The 22,038-nt window shown below is 50.1% G+C and overlaps 9 protein-coding genes across 9 annotated transcripts; 5 read left to right on the top strand and 4 right to left on the bottom strand.

Annotated features, from left to right (window-relative positions):
* Positions 1-115: 115 nt before the first annotated feature.
* On the top strand, positions 116-718 carry N7477_002936 (RNA-binding protein LSM5; the record flags this gene model as incomplete). The annotated part of the gene is made up of 6 exons (XM_056964599.1): positions 116-140; positions 193-249; positions 306-344; positions 403-430; positions 562-625; positions 680-718. The coding sequence occupies 6 exons, from the start codon at positions 116-118 to the stop codon at positions 716-718; spliced, it is 252 nt and encodes an 83-aa protein (XP_056824552.1).
* A 488-nt stretch (positions 719-1,206) lies between these two features.
* N7477_002935 (uncharacterized protein) lies at positions 1,207-1,512 on the bottom strand (the record flags this gene model as incomplete). Its single annotated transcript, XM_056964598.1, has 1 exon — positions 1,207-1,512. The coding sequence occupies one exon, from the start codon at positions 1,510-1,512 to the stop codon at positions 1,207-1,209; it is 306 nt and encodes a 101-aa protein (XP_056824551.1).
* Positions 1,513-4,380: 2,868 nt separating this feature from the next.
* Positions 4,381-6,252, top strand: N7477_002934 (amino acid permease GAP1; the record flags this gene model as incomplete). Its single annotated transcript, XM_056964597.1, has 3 exons — positions 4,381-4,651; positions 4,710-5,127; positions 5,190-6,252. 3 exons carry the CDS (start codon positions 4,381-4,383, stop codon positions 6,250-6,252), a joined length of 1,752 nt encoding a protein of 583 aa, XP_056824550.1.
* Positions 6,253-7,285: 1,033 nt separating this feature from the next.
* Positions 7,286-10,121, top strand: N7477_002933 (GTPase-activating protein RGD2; the record flags this gene model as incomplete). Its single annotated transcript, XM_056964596.1, has 4 exons — positions 7,286-7,516; positions 7,581-8,829; positions 8,885-9,070; positions 9,118-10,121. The coding sequence occupies 4 exons, from the start codon at positions 7,286-7,288 to the stop codon at positions 10,119-10,121; spliced, it is 2,670 nt and encodes an 889-aa protein (XP_056824549.1).
* Positions 10,122-11,376: 1,255 nt separating this feature from the next.
* N7477_002932 (uncharacterized protein) lies at positions 11,377-11,884 on the top strand (the record flags this gene model as incomplete). The annotated part of the gene is made up of 2 exons (XM_056964595.1): positions 11,377-11,393; positions 11,419-11,884. The coding sequence occupies 2 exons, from the start codon at positions 11,377-11,379 to the stop codon at positions 11,882-11,884; spliced, it is 483 nt and encodes a 160-aa protein (XP_056824548.1).
* A 1,389-nt stretch (positions 11,885-13,273) lies between these two features.
* N7477_002931 (kinase-like domain-containing protein) lies at positions 13,274-14,735 on the top strand (the record flags this gene model as incomplete). Its single annotated transcript, XM_056964594.1, is given in 6 exon segments — positions 13,274-13,521; positions 13,583-13,901; positions 13,965-14,048; positions 14,059-14,271; positions 14,331-14,493; positions 14,557-14,735. The coding sequence occupies 6 exon segments, from the start codon at positions 13,274-13,276 to the stop codon at positions 14,733-14,735; spliced, it is 1,206 nt and encodes a 401-aa protein (XP_056824547.1).
* Positions 14,736-15,028: 293 nt separating this feature from the next.
* On the bottom strand, positions 15,029-15,428 carry N7477_002930 (uncharacterized protein; the record flags this gene model as incomplete). The annotated part of the gene is made up of 3 exons (XM_056964593.1): positions 15,029-15,167; positions 15,230-15,258; positions 15,312-15,428. The coding sequence occupies 3 exons, from the start codon at positions 15,426-15,428 to the stop codon at positions 15,029-15,031; spliced, it is 285 nt and encodes a 94-aa protein (XP_056824546.1).
* Positions 15,429-17,475: 2,047 nt separating this feature from the next.
* On the bottom strand, positions 17,476-18,112 carry N7477_002929 (cysteine hydrolase family protein; the record flags this gene model as incomplete). Its single annotated transcript, XM_056964592.1, has 2 exons — positions 17,476-17,756; positions 17,809-18,112. 2 exons carry the CDS (start codon positions 18,110-18,112, stop codon positions 17,476-17,478), a joined length of 585 nt encoding a protein of 194 aa, XP_056824545.1.
* Positions 18,113-19,744: 1,632 nt separating this feature from the next.
* N7477_002928 (AAA family ATPase CDC6) lies at positions 19,745-21,786 on the bottom strand (the record flags this gene model as incomplete). Its single annotated transcript, XM_056964591.1, has 3 exons — positions 19,745-21,372; positions 21,432-21,680; positions 21,735-21,786. The coding sequence occupies 3 exons, from the start codon at positions 21,784-21,786 to the stop codon at positions 19,745-19,747; spliced, it is 1,929 nt and encodes a 642-aa protein (XP_056824544.1).
* Positions 21,787-22,038: the final 252 nt, after the last annotated feature.

The raw sequence follows: 22,038 nt of genomic DNA, 5'->3' as shown, positions 1-22,038 counted from the left end.
TCGCGGTGTCGTCTTTGATATTTCGCCTTGCTCGCTCTGTCTGTTCGTATTTGGTGCTAGAAATACGGCCTGAGTGTTTTCCGGGGTATCTCTGACTTCATACATTCCAATCATAATGGCTTCGCAGCTTTTGCCCCTCGGTGCGTTCGCGTTTGTCCCGCGCACCGTGTCACCCCGCTAACCCTTTGATAGAGCTTATCGACAAGTGTGTCGGCTCCCGGATCTGGGTGATCATGAAGGGCGACAAGGGTGAGTACTAGGCCGGTATGAAGGATACCAATGGAGTGAGGCTGACCCACGTAAAGAGTTCTCCGGCACTCTGCTCGGGTTTGACGACTACGTCAGTAAGTATCTCGATTTCGGCCGCCATATCGGGTTCTCGATGTGCTAACAATTGCTTAGACATGGTTTTGGAAGATGTCACCGAATTGTAAGCATAGTCACGATTTCTATCAGATGGTTGTCAGGGTTTGCTGCAGTTTCTTGCCTCGACAGCATGAAGCCTGTCGTTACGACTTCAGCGAACATTTCCAATGAAATAACCTTCTAACAGCCGTTCAGTGACTACACCGGTGCTCAAATCAAGCTTCCCAAGCTTCTCCTGAATGGAAACAACGTCTGCATGGTAAGACTTTCATTTTGAGCACAATCGTCTATCCTCTTTCTAATTATCGTCCAGTTGATTCCCGGCGGCGAGGGCCCTTCTGCCAGCGCATGAGATAATTTGTCATTTCCTTGCGTGTGATGAAATGAAAGCTTGTGTTTTAATGATACCGAATGCAACGATATGAAAGTCCCATGGACAGAATGAAAGGATCCCTCATATTGGGCCTTTTGTCTTCAGCAATGCCTAGGAATGCCTTGATGTGAGAGGAGTTTGCATATCAAATATAGCCAAGCCGGCCAACTAATCCAAGCACCCCCATACACCTGCACCACTCAACATCCACCTATGGAGTAGAATCCGCATGAAACCCGATCCCGTCAATAGCCTCATGGCCGCCTGCAGGACGCGAGCGCCACGTTGCAAGATACGAGGCAATCATGCCAAGGTCAGAACAAAGCTCTCGACTCCAGTCTGTAATCGTCGAGCGAAATTCCATTCCCAATCAGACATCGACCGTCGGGCACGCCAGCCACGGGCTTTCCGGTAAGCAGACGCCACGCGTCAGCATATTCTTCTGGACCGGAGTATTTCAACGCAGCTTAGCAACGGCTGCGACCGGCTGTTTGAGCAATCGTCGCACTGAGTTCGTTAGAAGTCTGTTTGTAGATACGACTTGGAATACGAAGCCATTTCATGACCTGGGCCACGTACTTCTGGGGTCGCAACGCAGATCCCGAGGGAAAGTCTATTACCCCACGAAAATTCTCGAAAGTGAAGTCATGGTGGATCTTCGCAACTCTATCCCAGGTCTTAGATGCGGAATCTGCACTAGCACCGATATTCAACGGGCCAGGTCGCTTTAGTGACCAGATTTTGGTGCCACCCGCAACTAAACTAGCCTGCATGACTGCGATAACATCTGTACACCAACGAAGGCAGAAACGTAGAGAACCCAATGCGATCCTAAGTCAAATCTCCTCCTCCCGCCTCATGTAGCCATCCGCAAAATTTTGATAAGTAACAGCTCCGGCGCCTAGCTTGGACATGATTTTGAGGCGTAATTCGTGGGTACACACACCTGCCTACGACCATAAACTCAATCGCCCTTCCAACAGCCCCTACGACGAGCACGTAATAAATATACAAGATTTGAATCATAAGTTCGAGGGCAAGTCTCAGCCGGGCCCTGCTAGCGCTGTGCCCCAGAGTCACTAAATGTAAGTCCGGAGATGAAGTGGAAACTGTTACCTAACAGATTTCCATCCCCGCATTTTGCAAAGGTGTGGGACAACTCTAACGCGACAAGATGCGAAGACAGGACCTTGAAAAGTGAGATTTGGAGCGGAGGTGGCGCAGTCGGTCAACTTTGCTCCATCGCGTGATTGACTTTCTACCCCAGGGTTAATTTAATTTGGGGAAAGTGGGCGCCGTCGGCTTGCGCAGCCCTGGCTACGGCAATCGCCACTGGTGCACGACACCAAAATCATCAGATCAAATTGGCAGGTCCGATGCCAGATGCCAGAATGACAGGTGCATAGATGTACATTGAGCTCATGGGTCGTGATCGAGTCTTCTGCCTTTTGGTTTTGGCATGGAGATGAGACCATGGCTGGGGGCAAACCGTCAACGCCCTGGAACCAATAGCACACGTTTCATGTTTCGAGACCTCGGCCCATGCTTCCATTGCAAAGACAATGACCGACTCCGCGAAAATCACATGTAGCGCCAACCCTAGCCGGATGCTACCGTGGCTAATAAATGGGTTGGCACAACCAGTAGCAAGCCACACTGAGCGCCATTAGCTGGAGTGGCTGAAAGTCAAGCATTTTGGTAACGCGAGGTCCTCTTCATTCAGAAAGGGGCTGAACGGAGGATCTCGATATTGACACAACGATATATTCACTATCTCCGAATTTATGGGTATGATGCAAAGTCTCTCAGATGGTGGTGGTTTTGGGCTCTGATAACGGTGGGCCCGATATGCAGGCCCAACGCATCCTTGCATTTTGCGATAAGGCCAACCTTGGCTCCTGGAGCATAGCCGTGGGGCTCTAGAAAGAAACGACTGACGATATTCGACGCATCCTGATCCCTTTGTGGATTGGATCCCTCTCTGCAGCCCTTGGCATCATAGTGAACTGACGACGCGTGAAACGCTCAGCCTACCAGAGGCGAGAAACAAGGCGCTTGGTCCAGGTATACGAGCTACTTGGCAAATCGAATGACCATCTACACCGCATGACGTCCCCCGCGTCCATCCCTGTGTTAAATCGTTTAACATTAATTCTCCCGTGCTTCCATGCATATCAGTGGCAGACCGCCACGAGCCACCCGAGCCGCCAAGCGAATCATCGGGCTGTTCAAGGATCGGGCTGCGGTAGAGTTTCAGGATTCCATTCGCGTGGAAAATGCCTCGGATCATGGCAGGCTCAGGATCGTGGTCGGGCTTAGCATTCAGTTCCAGACTCATGGGGAATCCGAGACCCCATCCCATCTGACATTCCTGTCTCTGTCTCGCGAGTGGATCACAATTCGGGTCTCTGGGCTAAGCAGCTATTTCGTAGTTCACACATGCTCCGGGAAGAGCCCATAGCGCCAAAAGAACGGACCCCGCCGGGACATCCTCCTATAGGTAAGGGGGCGCTGGGGGATGGCGGTGGCACGGCGAATGCGATGCAGCCTGTGAGCCACCCAGACTCCGGAGAAGGCTGGAAGGTTTGGACGACCCTGAGTCCCCTGGGTCCCTGACTTTAGACCCAGACTCTGACCCTGGAGGCAACGTGCAATATGGTTGCCATGGATGTTAGCATGTCATATCATCATTTGCCATGTTGGTTATTACCGCGAGCATGGGATCTGATTGGATCAAGGCTGGCTATCGCGTGGAAAGTGCGGAGAGAAGCCGGATCGGGCTTAGTAAAGGTAGTGGGTCTCCAACCTGCCGGTTTAGGTTCAGAAACATTGAGTTGGAAGTTAAGCTTCAGGTGCCCGGGTGTGGCCCGCAGTGGCACAATCTGGGTTCAGCCCGGCAAATTTTGGAAAAGAAAAATTGAGGGAATTGACAGGGGGTTGACTGGCTGCAAGTGACGAAGGGGCAGCGATTCCTGGGGAAAAGCTAAGAGAGTTTACGGTATAGAGACACGGGGTGGGATCGTCCCGTCTTGAAGGGCTAGATCACACGAGGCTAGCCCCGAGCCAGTACGAGGAATGTCGGCGAATTTGCTAGCCTTCGGGCCCGTTCCGCGTAAGAGACATTGACCGTCAGGATGGCTTATCTCTCGAGTGCACCGTTTGCGGCCATCTCGGTGGAATTGCCATGCAGAGTACCGACAGCTACACGCATTGCAAATAAGAAAAGCTCAAGAAAAGGAAAATGGAATCTCTGATTCAATGGGGCACGTTCCTAATTGCCAAGGGTAAGAATTATCATTAGGAAGCTAAGTAGGATCAGGTTCTGGTCAGAGTGGTCCTATCTACGGACCCTGTCGATTGGCTATCTTGATAGACTCTAATTTACATTGTGAGAGATGTAAACCTAATAGAAAACGTCCCAGTCCAGGCTGTCCTTGTCCTCGTCCATATTTAAACATGCGCCTCCCTGTCCCCCCTCCACTAGTATCCCCGGGTTTTCCCTCACGGCGGTCCGGCTCCTCTCTAAGTTAGAGCATACTATTTTCTTACACCTCACAACTCTCCTGTCCCCTTCCTTTTCCCCCCTGCCCCTCCACCACACCAATCCCAATTTACTGGATCTGGGGAAATAAATTGCAACCATGGAGGAAAAGAAGATCGAGCCGGTCCAAACGACGACCGAGCCATTGCCTGCCTATGGCGACTCGGAACCCACTCGAGGCACCTGGACGCAGCGCGTCGCAGATAGCTTCAAGCGGGACCCCAATGCCCGCGTCACTGGCGGTCACTCTGCCGGTGCCGACGGCTCTGGCTTCGATCTCGAAACCGCCGCACAGAACACCGCCGAATCGCCTTTACAACGTACTTTGAAGGGTCGTCATCTTCAGATGATCGCCATTGGTGGTTCCATCGGTATGCATCTCGTTATCCCACTGACTATCCATCGATCGGCCCGCTGACTCTCTTTCAGGTACTGGTCTATTCGTCGGATCGGGCTCAGTCCTGGCGGCTGGTGGCCCCGCGTCTGTCCTCATCGCGTATGTTCTCATCGGTATTATGCTCTACTGTACAGTCCACGCTCTTGGTGAAATGGCCGTCTTGTTCCCCGTTGCTGGTTCTTTCTCACATTACTCGACTCGTTTCATCGACCCCGCCTGGGGTTTCGCTATGGGTTGGAACTATGCTCTGCAGTGGCTGGTCGTTTTACCCTTAGAAATTGTCGCGGCCTCTATCACCGTCGATTACTGGAGTCCCAATGTCTCGAACGCCGCATGGGTCGCGATATTCTGGGTCTTGATCGTTTCTATCAACATGTTCGGTGTTCGAGGTTATGGTGAAGCCGAATTCGTCTTCTCGATCATCAAGGTCACCGCCGTCATCGGATTCATGTTCGTTCCATTCCAGCTTCGGGTTTTCCATCCTCTCAATCATTTTCTGACTTTCTCTCTAGTATTCTGGGCATCATTCTCAACTGTGGTGGCGGCCCTGAGGGGGGCTACATCGGTGGTAAATACTGGCACGATCCTGGTGCTTTCCACAACGGCTTCAAGGGTCTTTGCAGTGTCTTTGTCAACGCTGCCTTCGCTTTTGCTGGAACTGAGCTGGTCGGTCTCGCCGCTGCTGAGACTGCCAACCCCCGCAAGTCCCTTCCCACCGCCATCAAGCAGGTCTTTTGGCGTATCGCCCTGTTCTACGTTGTCTCCCTCACCCTCGTTGGCCTTCTGGTCCAGTATAACGATCCCCGCCTGGTCAGTGGCACCTCGTCCGCCGACGCCAAGGCATCTCCCTTCGTCATTGCCATTGAGAACGCCGGTATCTCGGGTCTGCCTTCGGTGATGAATGTGGTCATCATGATTGCCGTCCTATCTGTTGGTAACTCCTCAGTCTATGGTGCTTCCCGTACCCTGGCTGCTCTCGCCGAGCAGGGCCAGGCTCCTCGCTTCCTCGCCTATATTGACCGCAAAGGTCGTCCCATGTTTGCTATCCTTGTCTCCTCAGCTCTAGGTCTGCTCTGCTTCCTAGCGGCCTCGGACAAACAGACCCAGGCTTTCGAGTGGATGATGGCCATTTCCGGTCTCTCGTCCATCTTCACCTGGGGCTCTGTCTGCCTTTGCCACATTCGCTTCCGTCGTGCCTGGAAGATCCAGGGCCACAGCCTGAATGAGCTGGCATTCCGCTCTCAGCCCGGCGTCATCGGATCGTGGATCGGCTTCTGCTTTAACTGCCTCGTATTGGTCGCCCAATTCTGGGTCGGCTTTGCTCCTGTCGGTTATGCTGAGGAGAGCGCATCTGCCCTGGTGGAGAACTTCTTCTCCGTTTACCTCGCCGCGCCGGTCGTCATTGCGTTCTACGTCCCCTACAAGATCTGGTACCGCACCAAGGTCGTGCGCTCGCGTGACATGGATCTGCAGACCGGTCGCCGTGATCTGGATCTTCAGGATCTTGTTGAGCAAGAGAAGGCTGAGCAGGAGGCATGGCCGAAGTGGAAAAAGGTCTACAAGTTCTTCTGTTAGACTTCTCCATATTTTTTAAGACATCTGTGAACGAATCCATGGGATCTCACAGGTTTTTCTGTACATCTTTTACCCGTTTGACATGCCTCCCATCTTGAATGTCTTAATGACTCTCTCATAAAATCAATATGAATATTTCCCTGCCAAAATTCCATACCGCATTACGTAGCTACTGAGCTCCTGGTGAGAATCTTCGCCGATCTTCGTGTTGACCCTCAGACTTGGCATGTTTGCACCTGGGGCTGTGTATGTAACGCCAATACCGCCCCTGTGTCCCTCTGAGAAACCTCGAAAGACTCTCCCGCCTGAACGACTCGGCGCCTCGACAAAAGCAGTATGCCGTTGCACCAAAGATGAACATTGGCGAATCCCTTCACCTAAAATATCGAAAGATTTGAGGTAATTCAGCGTAATGGTGACCCAAGATGAGCCGATCCAAAAATAGAGGCGATTCCTAGTCCCAAAGGAAATAGTGCAGTGGAGCCAAGAAAAGAAGGGCTGCGTAAGTTGATGACCGGTAATTTTACAAGCCACCTGACGAAAGTGCTGCGATGGAAATTCATCAACATCATCACCTCTTGCGCTGTACACGACCCCTTTTTTGCTCCTCATTTTGCGTTCTGGTGCGGCGTATTGCCTTCTAATCGCTGTCCGCCCGGCCTGCTTTCGCTCATTTCCTGTTTTCCGTCGACTCGCCGGGCGCTTACCTTGCCGCGCGCCCGCATTCCCTAGCCTCCGCACCTGCAATTCAATTCACAGTTGATGCGCTGCACCTCATAGCGCAGGATCTGAACAGAGATTTGATAAAGCTAGCCGGTCTACTTGCGGTGCTGGGAGCTTGAATTGTGACGGTTCAGTTTTGATCGGTCTGGGTTCAGAGGCCTTCTTTAAGCCTTGCGCGGTTGCGGTCTTTTCCCGATTCCTACGCCTTCAACGACAGTTTCTTAGCTCACTTTCTCTTTTGCTTCGGTTCTCGTTCTGCTTTCTTTGTCACCACTTGAACAGGTCATTCTTCTGCCTGCTGGAAATCATAATGCCTGGATTTTCGGACTCATTTTGGACCCCGGACTATGCGACCGGTCTTGGGGTTCTGTACGGGAAGCTGCAGCAGGGTGTGGTGGAGAATAAGCAAATTTTGACTATCGCAGCCATGAGGGCTGATGCGGAGGAGCAGTATGGTCTCCGCATGGGTGACATTGCGCCTAGTGTAGATCGCTTGACAGGTGCAGGTTTCGGCAAAGATGACGGAGCGAGTGTGCGAAAGGTATGGGATATGCGACTTTGGGATACCGTTGAATTTCGCTGATTTTCGTTCTTCCGCTTCAAAGGCATATGAAGGTGTTCGCACTGAAATGATCGAAGCCTCTCGCAATCACCAAAAGATCGCCAACAACATTCGAGAACTCGTCGTGGCGCCTTTCCGACGCTGGAGCGACCAGCATGAATACCGCGTGGGGGCATCCCATGATAACCTTCAGGCTCGGATCAAGGAGCACACCAAGCAGGTGGAACTGGTGAAGAAACTGCGCAGCACCTATTTTAACAAGTGCCGTGTATTGGAAGACTTGGAGGAGGAGAACAAGCTCGCTTTCCAGGACCCAGATACGAGCCCTAAGCTCAAAGCCACGCCAAAGATTGTTCTTCCCACGGAGGAAGAGCCCGAAGAGGAGCCCATTGAGCTGGGAGACCGCATTTTCTCCCCTGAGGAAATTAAGAAGATTCTCGTGCACATGCTGAATAACATCCGAATCGGCGAGGCGAAGGTACCTATCATCGGCACTTATCAAAATACCTCAACTGGCGCGGATATTGTTGAGTATGTTCAGACCTACATGGATGCCACCAACCTCGCCCAGGCCGAAAGAATTGGTCAGGATCTCGTTGATGGCGGTTTCCTCCGATTGGTTGGCAACATGGGTAGTGTCTTTGCCAACAGCTCCAAGATGAACTACCAATGGCGCAGTAAGGTCTTCCAGCTTACCGGTATTCCCGAAAAGAAGAGGCCTTTGATGCGTGTTACCTCGGTCGCTTCCAGCGAAGATGGAAGTGTCGCCGAGTCTCCCATCAACTCGGTTTCGGAAATGCTGGCTGGCTGGAACCCCCTTAACAATCCTTACCCAAACGAAACTCCTGCTGAAAAGCTGCGGAGAGAGGCCATGGAAGCTGACGAGCGCTACAAGAACGCCGTTCGAAGACTTGACCAGATCCGATGTCGCTTAGAAGAAGATGTCATCGAGAACCTGCGCTTCATGGAACAGTGTGAGCTCGACCGCCTTAAGGCCATCAAGGCCGTCGTGCTCGACTTTTCCGGAGCGATCAGTAACGTCATTCCCAATCTCCAAAGCACCGTGGACCACATGATGCTCTATCAGGAGACTATTCAGCCACTGGGAGACCTGAAGTACCTCCTTGAGAACTACCGCACTGGAGGCTTTGTTCCCAAGGTGCAGGCATACGAAAACTACTATGGCTCCGTTGAAGAGCAAAATTTCGGCGTCGACCTTGAAGCCAGGGCTCGAGTCGACCGCAAACGTGTCCCCGTCTTGGTGACAACTCTTTTGACTTACTTGGATAACCGTAGGAACACCTTTGAACCATGCGAATTCGGCCTAGAAGCTGACATATTTACTAGGCTACCCCGAACTCGAGGGTGATGAGGCCCGACGTGCCATTTGGCTTCACAATCCTCCGCTTTTGATTACACACCAGCTGCGTAATACTCTGAACAACAGCAAAGTGGATTATCGTGAAGTCCTGCCCAAATTTGAGATACCCATTGTTGCTAGCGTTTTGAAATTGTACCTTCTTGAGTTGCCAGGTTTGTCTTCCTCCAAGGTCGTTTCGAGCCATGCTTACATGCTTCAGATTCTCTTGTTTCTTCGCAAGTCTACGAAATCGTCAAGACCATATATTCAACCACCGCTCACGAGACTACGGAAGAGGGACGGATCAAGGTCCTGCAGAGCACGCTTGGACAACTCCGTCTCGTCAACATTGCTACGCTTGATGCCATCATGACCCACTTTACACGCCTGATTGATTTGACCTCGGCCGACGAACAGTACATTGCCTCGTTGGCTCAGACCCTTTCGCCTTGTGTTCTTCGACCTCGCACTGAGAGCAGCCTGACTATGGACGAGCGCCACAGCTATCGCCTAATTCGAGATTTATTCGCGCACAAAGACTCCATCTTCGGTGAACTGAAACGCCAATCGAGTGCACTGGGCGCTTCCACTTCCAGCCGCCCGCGAGCCATCAGCACAGACGAGAGTAACCGCCGTGCCGCCATGGAAGCCCGTCAGCGTGCCATTGTCAACCGCAGTCGTGCTACCAGCCCCTCAGGTCGTCGCGCGCACCGTCGTGACCGCTCCAGCGGCGCTTCAGAGATTGGCCGATTTCCTATCAACGTGTCAAGCCCAGCCGAGCGCCGGGGAACCCGTGGCACCGGTCTGGATGTACCCACCAATGGCTCTCCCACAACTGGAGAGCACCCCACCGTAAACACCGCTGCGGCCAACGAGTCCATCTCAGATGGCACTCCAACCGAGTCTCCTGACTCTGTGCCCGACAACGCCAGCGTCAGCGGCTCGGTCAGCTCCAATGGCTCGGTCAGCCCGCCACCACCTGCCGAGACAGTCTCCGACGGCTCCCCAACGCCAACTCCAACACCCGCGGCAACCTCCAGTGAATTTGAAAAGCGAGCGTCCATCCCGCGCTCAGTGGGTGGTCATTACACCCGCAAACCAGGCCTCGGCAGCCTTTCCAGCTTCCCCACTTCAGCCGGCTCCGGCACCGAAAGTCAGCGAAGCAGTATCGCTGAAAGCGAACCCAAGGGCGTAACCCTGGAAGACAAGCCGATGGATGACTAATTAGTTTCTCCCACCCGTGGAAGAAACGATGAATGATGCATGTCCCAGAGGCCTTGTATAGACCAACCTGGCCTTTGTACTCTCTGATCTATCTTTTGGGGATACAAAGGCCAAATCGATTGGGAGTATGGTCATTCTCACGTTTCTCATTTCTGTTTTTTTGTTCTCAGTCCCTTTTATGTCCGTGTTTGCTCTCAAAGCGCGAGTGCTTACATACCCGAAGCCTTTTTGTTATGCTGGCTTGTGCTGTTTCTCTTCTACTTCTATCTACATACGCCATACAGCTTTGGTGGCTATTCTGTTCTTTTCTTTTATTTCTGTAGTGATGTATGTATAGTTGTTTTTCACTATCCACTTTTTGCATATGTACGAATTCATTGGTCTTGATGATTTGGCTGAAAGTTAGCTGGCTTGAAAAAGTCAATCGTAGGGATTGTTACGGTGCGACACTCTTCAGACATTAAGCGGTGATCCCTCTAGTGAGATGCACGAATTCCTGGTCTAGATGTATGTAGAGTATTTGAACCCTTAAGTTTCATTTGCATTTCAAATAGAGGTCTTCATCAATCTCATCCTCGGATCTAGAAAAAAGTCCACCTGCCCGAGCTTCAGGATATACAGCTAGAACAAACAATGCAAATTGTTGTGGCTCTTTGTCCTTTACTTTCCGTCCTCCTGTGGCACTCAAGATTGTCAAGTCTCACTTGGGGTTAGAATTGTATTGACATGGTAAAATCATCACCCGTGTCGATTGCTGGTTGGGGCTGAGGGAAAAACATGGTTATAACGCCCGCACGGTGATGAGTATCGGTCGAGGATTCCAAGCAGAGTTACTCTTCGACATCGTCCACCATGATTTTGAAAACCATATGAAAAGGGGTCATATATTTATTCATCTATTCTCGTGCTATTCTAAAATCTTCTATAAAGATTAAGCAACATTACTTTCTTTGTGTACCTCTGCGCCAGATCAAGGTGTCAAGATGTGAAGAAGAAGGTCGTGACTCGTCTTCCGAAGGTTCGAAAAGTAGTTTATATTTCACAAAGGAGCCAAAGTTTCGAAGGAGGTCTTTTAGGGAAGCTCCCAAGAACGAGAAATAGTGTGTTCGGCCTCACTTGCGTCCGTCTCTTTTGTTTCCATGTATGGACTGATACTCTCCGGGGATTCCTTCACTTCAGCTATTGATCTTCAAGCTTATTCACTTCTGGCTCCACAGTTTCCTCCTCGCTGCAAACCGCATATTCAACCATCGCCATGATCAAAGTGAACCCGTACAAAGTTCTCAGCTATCGCGAGTAACTTCCAATCCTCCCAGGACGAACCACGCTTCATCCTGCGAACCCGTGATTATCCTTTAAGACGAGGTTTCTATGCCGTCTACGTCTTCCAGTATGCCGATGGTTCCAAGTGCGCCGTACAGCTGCCGATTTTCATGCCCAGTTCGACCGAAGAAGAACGTGAGGCTATCACGACCACGGTCGAAAGGGAAACATTCACACTGGAATATCTCGAGGACAGAGGATTCCCTTGGTCCCCGCGACCCATTACCTACTCAGTTCGATTCGACAATCCTGTGAAGTTCCCATACATGCTACTGAGCTGGTTTGATGGGAAGCCGATGCAATGGGAGGACGAGATCCCGGCATCTTTGGACGTTCGTGAGAAAGTCTCCAAACAACTCGCCCATATCATGGTTGATCTGGCCCTAGCGACCGAGCAGCACCGTAACCCAAACTTGCCCTCCTTAGCGGCATTCGGCTAACTATCATAGATACCGGAACAAGTGCCGTTCGCTTTTTACTGAACCTCGCCGATTCGAGAACATTAGGCGTGATCCGTGCTAGAATGCCTGGAGTCAACCTCAAAGAATGTATGCAGCTTCGAAAGCTCATCCGCGCAGCATTCGATATTCCAAATGAGGTCTACTCTCACCCTGGTGAATGCCTTGACAAATGTACACACGGACCCGAAGTCGTCAACTGTCTCAAAGTCCTGAACAAAAAATGCAGTGCTACCCAATTCTGTCTATCTCATGAAGAAGTAACCGCGGAGAACATCATCGTCGACGACAATTACAACATTCAAGGGCATGTTCTCGAGTTTCTCCATTGCGTCCAATTTAATACTGACATAAAATAGAATCATCAATTGGTCCTATACAAGGAATCTACCAGCCCGTATCGCCCTTCGCCTGCCAGCCATCTTCTCTATCGAATCGATAAGGCTAGAGGACACCGCCGAAGACGATGCTAGTCTGACAGCCAAATACCTCTCGCCAAGCTCGATTTTACAAAGAGATCGCGAAACTTACAGTTATCATATGACCTCGGCTCTTATGGACAAAGTCCCAGGTCAAGAGCTGGCTGAATGCGCACCTATGGCTACCGACACCTTCGATGTGGACTGGAAACATCTGATCATGCTCGCGGCCTTCTCCACCCGCACGCATTGGTGGATGGCACAGCGGAATTTCCTACTGAATGGTACCTTTGCGAAGTTGACTGGGAACCTATTGCACAAAGAAAGGGGGTGGGATCACGATATTTCACTCGAGGGGTATCACTTTGCGGAAGACAATCTCGAGAATCATGGCACTGGCGCGAGAAGATCTGTTGCTTTGGCTAATTTCAAACGCAGTAAGGGTGGGATGGCGATGAAATGGGAATATGTTGATCGATGGTTGAGGGGGCATTTTAGAGAGAGGCAAGGTGCTGATAATGAGAGAAGAAGAAAGAACTCAGACAGAAGTTGAATTGAACCTTTTGAGCCTATGTCTTTGTAGGTCACCGCCTGCGTGTGCGATAAATTTATTCCAAAACATGGTTCACATGAAATAGTACAGGCATCTATGTCTCACACCAGACGGGAGTAGCACAACATCTCGCGAAAACTCGTACCTACTGCAGTGGCCGCTCGTTTATCGACTATGTTATTCAGGATCTGGTTGGTCTTTACCTGTGCCTGTCCCAGTCAGCTGGAATCCGCCTGTGCCCCTGACAAATCACGTTGTGTTGCTATCGCTTAGTCACCTGGACAACCGGGGCGGGTGACCCACTAACCGCCCCACCCCGGCTGTGGAGTCGTGTTTAACCTAGCATTTACTAAACTTCATCCATTGTTGTACTGCATTTCAACTTTCTGGACCACAATCATGATGCAACGTCTAGCACGTCTTCTCAGGTTGCCCTTTTTCCGGCGACCCCCATCGCCAGCCCGAGAGTTCTCACCCGGCCCTCTTCTAGACTCAGTCGACAAGCTGGAGGAGGAAAAACTGGCATGGTTCTCCCAAGACAACTTCTTTCCCGTCAAAATTGGCGATGTCTTTCATTCGAAATATCAAGTGGTCGGAAAGCTGGGTTACGGCGGGTATTCAACAGTATTGCTTTGCAGAGATTTACAGTGAGCCCCTCCTCCATGCTTAATGAGAATGGTACGAATTGTGAGAACTAATTGGTACCAGGGAGCACATTTACGTCACATTGAAAACATACGAACGTGACTCTGCTCATGCAGAACGAGAATCTCAGGTTTATGATCACCTCGAAAGCCTCAGATCAAGCCACACGGGTACCATTCTCGTGCGTACTGTATTGGATAAATTCCAACTCAGCTCAGCCGATGGTTCCTCCTTCCATCAATGTCTCATTCACCCGCCCTTGGGCATGAGTCTATATGAGCTTCGAAATCGGACAGCCAAAAAGGTTTTCCCAGAAATTCTGCTTAAACCCACTCTGATCCATATTCTCATTGCCTTGGATTTCTTGCATAGCGAGGCCCACGTGATTCACACTGGTTTGGCGCCCTCGATGTTTTTCGACATGTTCTACGCTAATATACAACAGACATACAAGAAAAGAACATCATGCTTAATGTTGAAGATGAATCAATTCTCGTCGATTTTGAGCAGGCGGAACTTTCCAATCCAAGTCCACGCAGAGTGGTCGGGGATCGGGCAATCTACTGTTCTCGGAATCTGAGAATCCCGAAGAAGCATGGTCGCCCGTGCTGTCAGACTTCGGCGAGGCTCGCTTTGGGTCGGATTCAGGTACGTATTGCGGTGATGTACAGCCCTTCATTTATAGGGCTCCCGAGGTGCTACTTCGCATGCCCTGGGATGAAAAGATTGACATCTGGAACCTTGCAGTGGTGGTATGTGCATTCAATGTTCCAGATCTATGTACCTCTTTTAATGATTGTTCCCCATGCAGGCCTGGGACCTATTCGAGCAAGGTCATCTCTTTTACGCCCGAGATGCAAACAAACAAAGCTCAGAAAGCCATCACCTTGCGGAAATGATTGCATACCTAGGGCCACCACCGCGCGAGATGATTGAGAAAAGCGAACATGCGAAGAACTTCTTTGATAATAGTGGTAAAGTTGCCCTGTTCTTTCTCGTCTTTGATTTAGTGTGTGTCTCTAATTAGTGGGGTATAGGAAAATGGAAGGGGCTCACTGAAGTTCCTTCTACGTCTTTGGAGGACCTTGAAAGCAACCTTCAAGGAGAACAGCAAGAAAACTTTCTCCGTTTCATGCGCAAAATGCTTCGGTGGCGACCAGAAGAACGAGCTTCGGCGAAAGAGTTGCTATCGGATCCTTGGTTGAGGTCACCATAGTTTGAAGTGTGCCTCTGGGCGACAAGCTCATAAGGTGGACGTGCAGATACTGGACTTGAAAATACAAGGTCCTCATTATGTGAGGCGGACAACTGACACGAAAAGTGCCATGTAGATTCACTACTTCTTAGCCACATCATGCTAAGAATTTCATCGGTCCGTGCTATCGACATTCAGGCCGCCAAAAAGAGACGGAGATTGACAATTTGACAAGCGCGGATTAATGAACAGCTCCCTCAGAAGATACAAGGTCACCCGCAGAAGGCCTGTAAATCCTTAAACAATCCTGTGGCCTAGATCACCTTGCGCACTGAGCCATCTTGATGGATGCGGATCCATTGTATAGTTTTGTTTTCGCCATTTTTGAGACGAACCGATACCACCTCTTCCGCGTCGGTCGGATCGTCGTGAGAAAGGTGCGGCAGGGAACCTCTGCAAGCCATAGGTTAACTCAAACTAGACTGAATTGTTCGTCATGCTTTCAAGTGGTGTACCTGATCTCGGCGAATGTGAAATCCGGATTCTGTCACATGTATCAGGAGGAGTAGTGGGATGTTAATTCATTGGCTCACTTACTGCCTGCTCTTCATTCAAGAGAGTTGTATCAACAGGAAACTGCCACTTGATAGGAAGGTCAGCCAATTTGACCTTACCAATCACTTTATATAGCCTCTGTTGAGTTTGCTTGAACATCACGGCAGAACGTGGCCAGGAGCTTGGTGTGAGGTTCGGAGAATATGAATAAAGAAATGATAAGCAACTCACTCTCTGACAGGCTATGAGTCTCTTTGCCTGGCGCCAGTGATCTGACCATCACTGGCGCCCCCAGATCATCATCATCCTCATTGTCCTCATCGTCTGCCTTGCTCAATAGGCTTTGTGGTGCCTCGCGCGATAGGCATTGTTGGTATTGTCTACTTTGCTCAATAGGCATTGCGGTGCCTCGCTCACAAGAAGCAGGAGATAGCGGTTTTTGATGATGATATTATTAAGGCCTCGATAGTCCACACATAGTCTCAATGACAGATCCTTCTTTTTGACAAAGATAATCGGTGCGCTCGCTGGAATTTGAGATGGTCTGATCCAGTTCTTGGCTAACATATCATCAATGTAATTTCTTAACTTCCCCACTTCATTCGGGGAGAGTAGATAGATTGGCTAGTGGGGTGGTTGAGTGCCTTCCTGTAGCTCCATAGCATGGTCGAGGTGTGTGGACTGGGGCAATTTCCCCGCGCCCTTTTCGTGAAAACATCTTCCAAATCCCTATATGGCTCTGGGATCTTCTCTCCGTCATCATTTACTCCGTGGAAGAAAAGAACTGGCCCATCCCTGTCCGATAGACGTGGATGAACAGTAACGAGAAGTGCTCCGAGCGCCACCTCGTTGTAGCAGGCTGCGGCTGAGATTAGAAGAAGGGCTTTTTACTGGCCGAATGCTATTAACATGGTAAGTCTCTGCAGGCTGATTTGCATGAATCTATTTGGTCCTGATCCATGCATTCTTTGGTTTTCTAGAGTATCGCCCTTTGTGAGACTTTCAAGAGATGTCCACAAATTACGTGCCTCTTATGCCTTTCCCTAGAACTAGTATTAATAATCGCGGAAGCATACGCCGAGAAAATGGCCTATCTCACCGATTACGGTTCCTTGTCACAAAGCAGGGATCAAGACGACAAGATCTCCCCCATCGAAGCTGGCGCCTTTCTGCATGAATTGACCAACGTATTGGGTATCCTGGAAGACCATCAACCGGACGTAGATATTGCAAGAGCTTGGTCCTGCGTAGTCGGTCAGTAAACAACAGCTTTGCCCCCAAGGCTGGATGCCATGACGAAGTTTAATACTCAGGCTAGCGAAGTGGACTTGTTCCACAGATTATGGAATCATACATAGGTCAATAGAGTGGCTGCCAATTAGGCAGCCACTCCGCTAAAGCGTATAATGTACCTTTAAGATAGAGTTAGAGATAGATTGAGTGACAACCTAATTCTATTTCGGTTATCACTATATTTCCCTATTTATGATGTAGTTTTAGGTACAGTCTATACGGCCTCAGGGAGTGTTATACACATGTCGTTGAGTCTATATTGTCTGACAGCCATCGAGCCGTACCCTTTTCACTACCTAAGTTTATTGCGTCGATATTCATTAAATATGCACGCAGAAGTTGTTCTCCCGAGACTGAGTCCAGAAGGCTGCTAAAAGCTGGACTGGAGGGTTGCCGAATTTATTCGAATCTGCGTCTTTTTCTTATGTCTGCTGCATTTAACGGGTCTTCGGATACTTTTAGCCTGTGTCGAATTCCTTCATACAATAACGGATGATTTCAATGATGATAACATGAAGACTTCTCGAATGGTACGCTATATTCAACTCCTAAGTCACGCCTCGTTGTGTATTCCACTTGTACTCTCAATGGTACTTTTCCAACGACACCAAACATTCCACACTCGTACTGACTAACAAAGTTCTGCATTTCCTAAGCCCACTGGAAGACCACAAAAGTCTCCCTCTCTCGCACTTCCGATTTCATCCGCGTCAATCTCAGCTGCTTGGGGAGATGACTTAGGTTAATTAGTTGTGATTGGGGTTTTTTGCCCCATACCATGAAGTAAATTCAAAGTCAGCATTCTTCCAAATGGATAGACATGACATCAAAGCGAGGCAGAGTTTGATCAAAATGAGCAAAAAGTGACTCTTCGACATAGATAGCCAATTTGTGGCATTCGATCTGTTACATGTTACAGCCATATGGAGATTTCCTTTTCCCACGGCACAACGCGAGCACCACGAGTAGACAAGCGAAGCTGCACCTCACGTTCAATCTGACCAGCCTGCTTCCCGTCACTATCATAGGTCGAATGCGCACCGGAGAGCAAGGTCACGCCAAAACCTGCGGCTAGCGCGCCTGTGCATGTCGCCTCCACGCAAACCTCACTCTGAAGGCCGAAAACGACGAGTTCCGAGATACCTTTGTCGCGAAGTCTCGCCGAAAGCTCAGGGTTTGATGCGAAAGTGTCTCCTTTGCAGCTTGCTTAGCTAGTATTCGTTTTTTAAGATTTCGAAGCATGTACCTGTTCTCTTCGACACTAGTATCTCGTCATTGCGATTCTCACGAGGCGGGAAAAAGAGTTCCCAGGGCTTGCTGCCCCTCAGCATAGACCCTTTAGGCGGAGACTCCTCGTGTTGGACGAACACAAGAAGTGCGGGTGAAGTGCGGCCAGTCTCTTGGGTGTTGCGATCAAGGCCTGAACGAGCGACTTTGAGGATTTCCTCGGATGCTTTAATGATCCGCTCGGCATTTGCAATGCGGGTTTCAGGATCTTTGATGAGCTCATTCTGGATATCAATGACGAATAATGCCTTTCGGGAAGCCATTGCAAATGGTGGAAATGGGATAGTGCAGAGGAATGGAAGACACTAGAAAGAGGTGAAAGGGGAAACGGGAAGAGTTATATCAGTATTTCGGGGGAGGTTTGGAGGAAAAGCCTGGGGGTTGAGCAAAGAGAGTGCGGTGACGATTCCACGTGTTGCTTCGTCTGGAGGGGGCGCATTGGATCACCTGATGGCAGCCCATCTTCGTAACTGGTTTGTTGCTGGCGGGGAATTGAAGCTTCGGAATTTGACTGAAATGAAGTAACAGAGTCAATAAGAAACAAAACCCACAGCGTAATGAACTACTATAGAGACATCGTGGTCTTTTCGAACAGCAATTGAACTGTGTGTGTCTAAACTACTCAAATGCAGGAAAATTTGGAACTTGTTCAAAGCTATAGTAAAGAAGCAAGCGCATGGCAGGGATGGATTATTTGCTAGCAGATAAGCTGATAGTGTCATGTTGTGATAATGGGTGAAGGGTCGTGAAAAGCGTAGCTAATTGGGGTCCAGGAGGGTTCATCGCGTGACAGATGTGACCTGGCCTTTGGTCGAACATATTTGATGGGTATGGTGAACTTAGGAGGGTCAATGATGATCAGTAAATGGGGAGCTCTTAACTAGCGCAAGTTCTCTCTGTGCATCTAGACAGAAGAGTTGCAGTTTATTCACGATGGCTGGGAGGTGGGGGGGATTTGGCTTAACCACTCGCGCCTATAAGGCCCTTGTCATCCGCCACGTGGGATCCACGGCCCCTATAAACACTCGGCGCATGAGCCTCTTCAATCGCAGTTGAAATGGTGGTAGCTATCCTTAGCAGAAATGATTCTGCAGACATTTCTCAAACGGGTTAGATGGGAGTGCACACATTTCTTTGCGCAAGGCCATTCCCCGATCCTGGCTCACTCTTCTGGTTAGATGCGTTGGTTACACTATTGAATGAGAACATGAGTTGAGCCCATTTGGCAAATCCATCATGATCAATTTTGATAGTCGGGGCTGCGTTGCCCGTGGGTTGAGAACAACGAGGAACTCGTGCTACGCGCAGCGTACAGCTGGACCGAGAATATAAATCAGAAGTGCTGACGCAGCAGCCACGACTTGTCTTCCCAAATTTACTCGAAGCGGTCAAGGTGAACACCTCGAGGTCACAGTGTATACCTCGAACGAGGAACCAAGATATGTCTGAATATAGCTTTGGGAAGATGAGTAGAAAAATAGCAAGAAAGATCTCACAAAGAACTACAAAGGCCCTCGTAGGATCCTTCCTCGGTCGAGCTCTGAGTTCATACTCCAGTGCGTTGTGTCTACATCGGAATGACCACGATGGGTGTTCGATAGGGAAGCTGAGTTGCCATTTTTGTCGGATATCCGGAAATTCTGGAGGCTTTTTATATTTTTTTCTGGTCATGATCTGGAGGATGATAGGGACAAAGGAAAGAAGCAAAGGAGACGCATGAAACGGTGCTCAACAGGAAAAATGCAGACTCGACTCCAAGGATGCGAATAGTTGATAATCTAAAAATGCGCCATGCAGGACTCCAATGATGCAGCATGGCTAGTAATCAAGAAGTACAAATGCAAAATCCTATATGCAGTTGGAAAGCAATAAGATGCATGAAGACTGAGACAAGGTCAAAGTCCCTGGCCACGAAGAAGTCGTCGCAAAATGCCTTCACCGGGACCGGCGATCTGTCCTTCGATCTCAGACTGGGAAACAAAACAGACAAGACCTTGTTCATCCATGCCTTTGTGTGGAGTGGAGTTGACATTGCCAGACTTGGAGGGCGTGCGCCGGACGTCAGAACCCCCACCCAGGGTTCCACCTCGACCGCGACCTTGGTACTCACCTACCAGACCCATCGTTTCCAGGTTACCCAGAACATCTTTGAACTCGGTAGATGTCAAAGGGTGAAGGATGTTGTCATTTCGGCACAGTGTGCAGTAAGTATCGAAAGCTTGCTTCACGGTTGGGGCGGATGAACGATTTTTCGAAGGGGTGCTAGGCACCTCGAATTCACGGCGCTTGCGTTCCAGCGCAATGAGAGAGCAAATAGCAGCCTTTTGTTGCAAGTTCAAGCCCTTCAGCCTTTGAATTGTGCCTTGTCCAAATGCAGATGTTGTGATACGTGCGATGTGGGCAATACTGGCACGAGGTGCTGTCATGACGGTGTAGCTTGCCATGGTCGTGGGTCGGGGAGCGGCTCCTGCCTTCGAAGGAGAGGACAGATTCTTGTTCTCTGTGAGTATTGAGGAGTCTGCCAATTCAGCGATCTGCTTCTCCAGCTTTGTTTGGGTTTCTTGTTCAATCGCATCGATTGCACGTTTGATCAGCTCAAAGGCCTTCCGTAGATCCCCAGTCTGGGAAGCCACCTTCTTCGCACAAAGCTGAATGGCAGCTGGTTGCACGAATGGGACGAACTTGGGATCTGAATCAACTCCAACAGGGAGTAGGGAGCGGAGGCGGCCTGTGATCACGTTTCCGATCGAGGCCGCGTTGTAAGGCAAGAATGGCAGAAGGATAGGCTTCAGATTCTTGGCCTTCAATTGCGGCAAGGATCGATCGGTCAAATCCAGCGCGTTGGCAATACCAATCAGCATCAGGGCGGACCTGCTATGCAACGACCATTCAAACAGGGATTGTAGCACACCGGAATCGCCCTGCAGGAGGTGGTCCATTTCATCAAGACTAACCAAAAACAGCTTATCGGTCTCTTTAGCGGGAACAAACATCGCCTTCAGACGCTCTGCCTCGCTCTTCTTGAATACCTCCTCCGTGTCGTCGGAGAAGTCTTGGATAAGCTTGCTGTAGACGTCTCGAGCACTTCGCATGCTCACGCAGTTGACATGGGAGACCTTGACGGTGGAGAGGTCCATATTCTGGCAGACTTCGTTGACCATTGCACTCTTGCCAGTTCCAGGAGGACCGCTGATGTAGAGACAATTGCCTTTCTTGGACTCGATGCAGTCCTTCATGAAATCAGAAACTTTCTCTCGCTCCGTATCTCGTCCCACGAGTCGTCCCGAGTTGGCACCGCGCGCAAATAATTGACGGGCTTGTGAATAAATCGATTGGGCAACAGTCGGAGTCGCACTCTGTCGTGGAGTCAAGGGCAGATCCGAATGCCGAGGAGTGCGCGGCGTAGTGGCCTTGGCTCCCACTTGGACCCGATGGCGGGGAGTGACCGGAGATTTGGGCAATGCATCTCGAAATCGATTTTTTTGCGGGGTCTTGAATTCGACTACCGGAGCTGGGGTTTCTTCTGTATTGACAACCTATTAGCTTTACCCTTATGCTAAACTTCCAATTCTCTCCGCTTACCCTCCACTAGCTTCGAGGTGCGGAAATGGGAGTTGATCTTGGTCGGTGACCCACCCTGCTCTTCATGGATTGTGTGCTTTGAAGGCACCTGGTCCACTGTCTTGCTGACATCGTCGTTCTCTTGGTCTGGAAGATGCCCTAGCCGCTTTGCTGTTGACCTAGTTCGCCGTAGCGGAACAGCCGGCGCGTCTTGACGAGGCGCACGAGGTTGGACTGTTCGGCGCTTGCTTGCAGTGCGCACCGGCAATCCTAAGGAAATAAAGGTCAGTATGTAAATTTTCCAGGAAAGTGCAGTGTGCTCACCTTCCAAATCTTCTGCAGCACGCGTGCGTTTTCCCAAGACCGTAGCTGCCATGGCGTAGGTTGCTATGGAAGCAATTGCGATTGTGCAGGAGCGGAGAACTACTTTCCTCAAATAAGCGCGTCGCGACGCGTCGCATTCCACAAGCGGTAAGATGAGCTAAGGGGAGCGGGTCAGACCAAAGGCGTAGTTGTGCGTCTTGTGGCTCTGCGCGTCGCCGGATACTGCGTCACTGACGATCTTCAAATATACTCGAAGCTATCTAAATGTCTTGTCATTGCGCGAGGTGACCTCCTTAATTCTCGC

Source organism: Penicillium maclennaniae (genome assembly GCF_028827695.1).
Source record: "Penicillium maclennaniae strain IBT 15551 chromosome Unknown utg000003l:1.0-5670915.0:1.0-5674809.0, whole genome shotgun sequence".
NCBI lineage: Eukaryota > Fungi > Ascomycota > Eurotiomycetes > Eurotiales > Aspergillaceae > Penicillium > Penicillium maclennaniae.
This window is presented reverse-complemented; position numbering and strand designations above follow the sequence as displayed.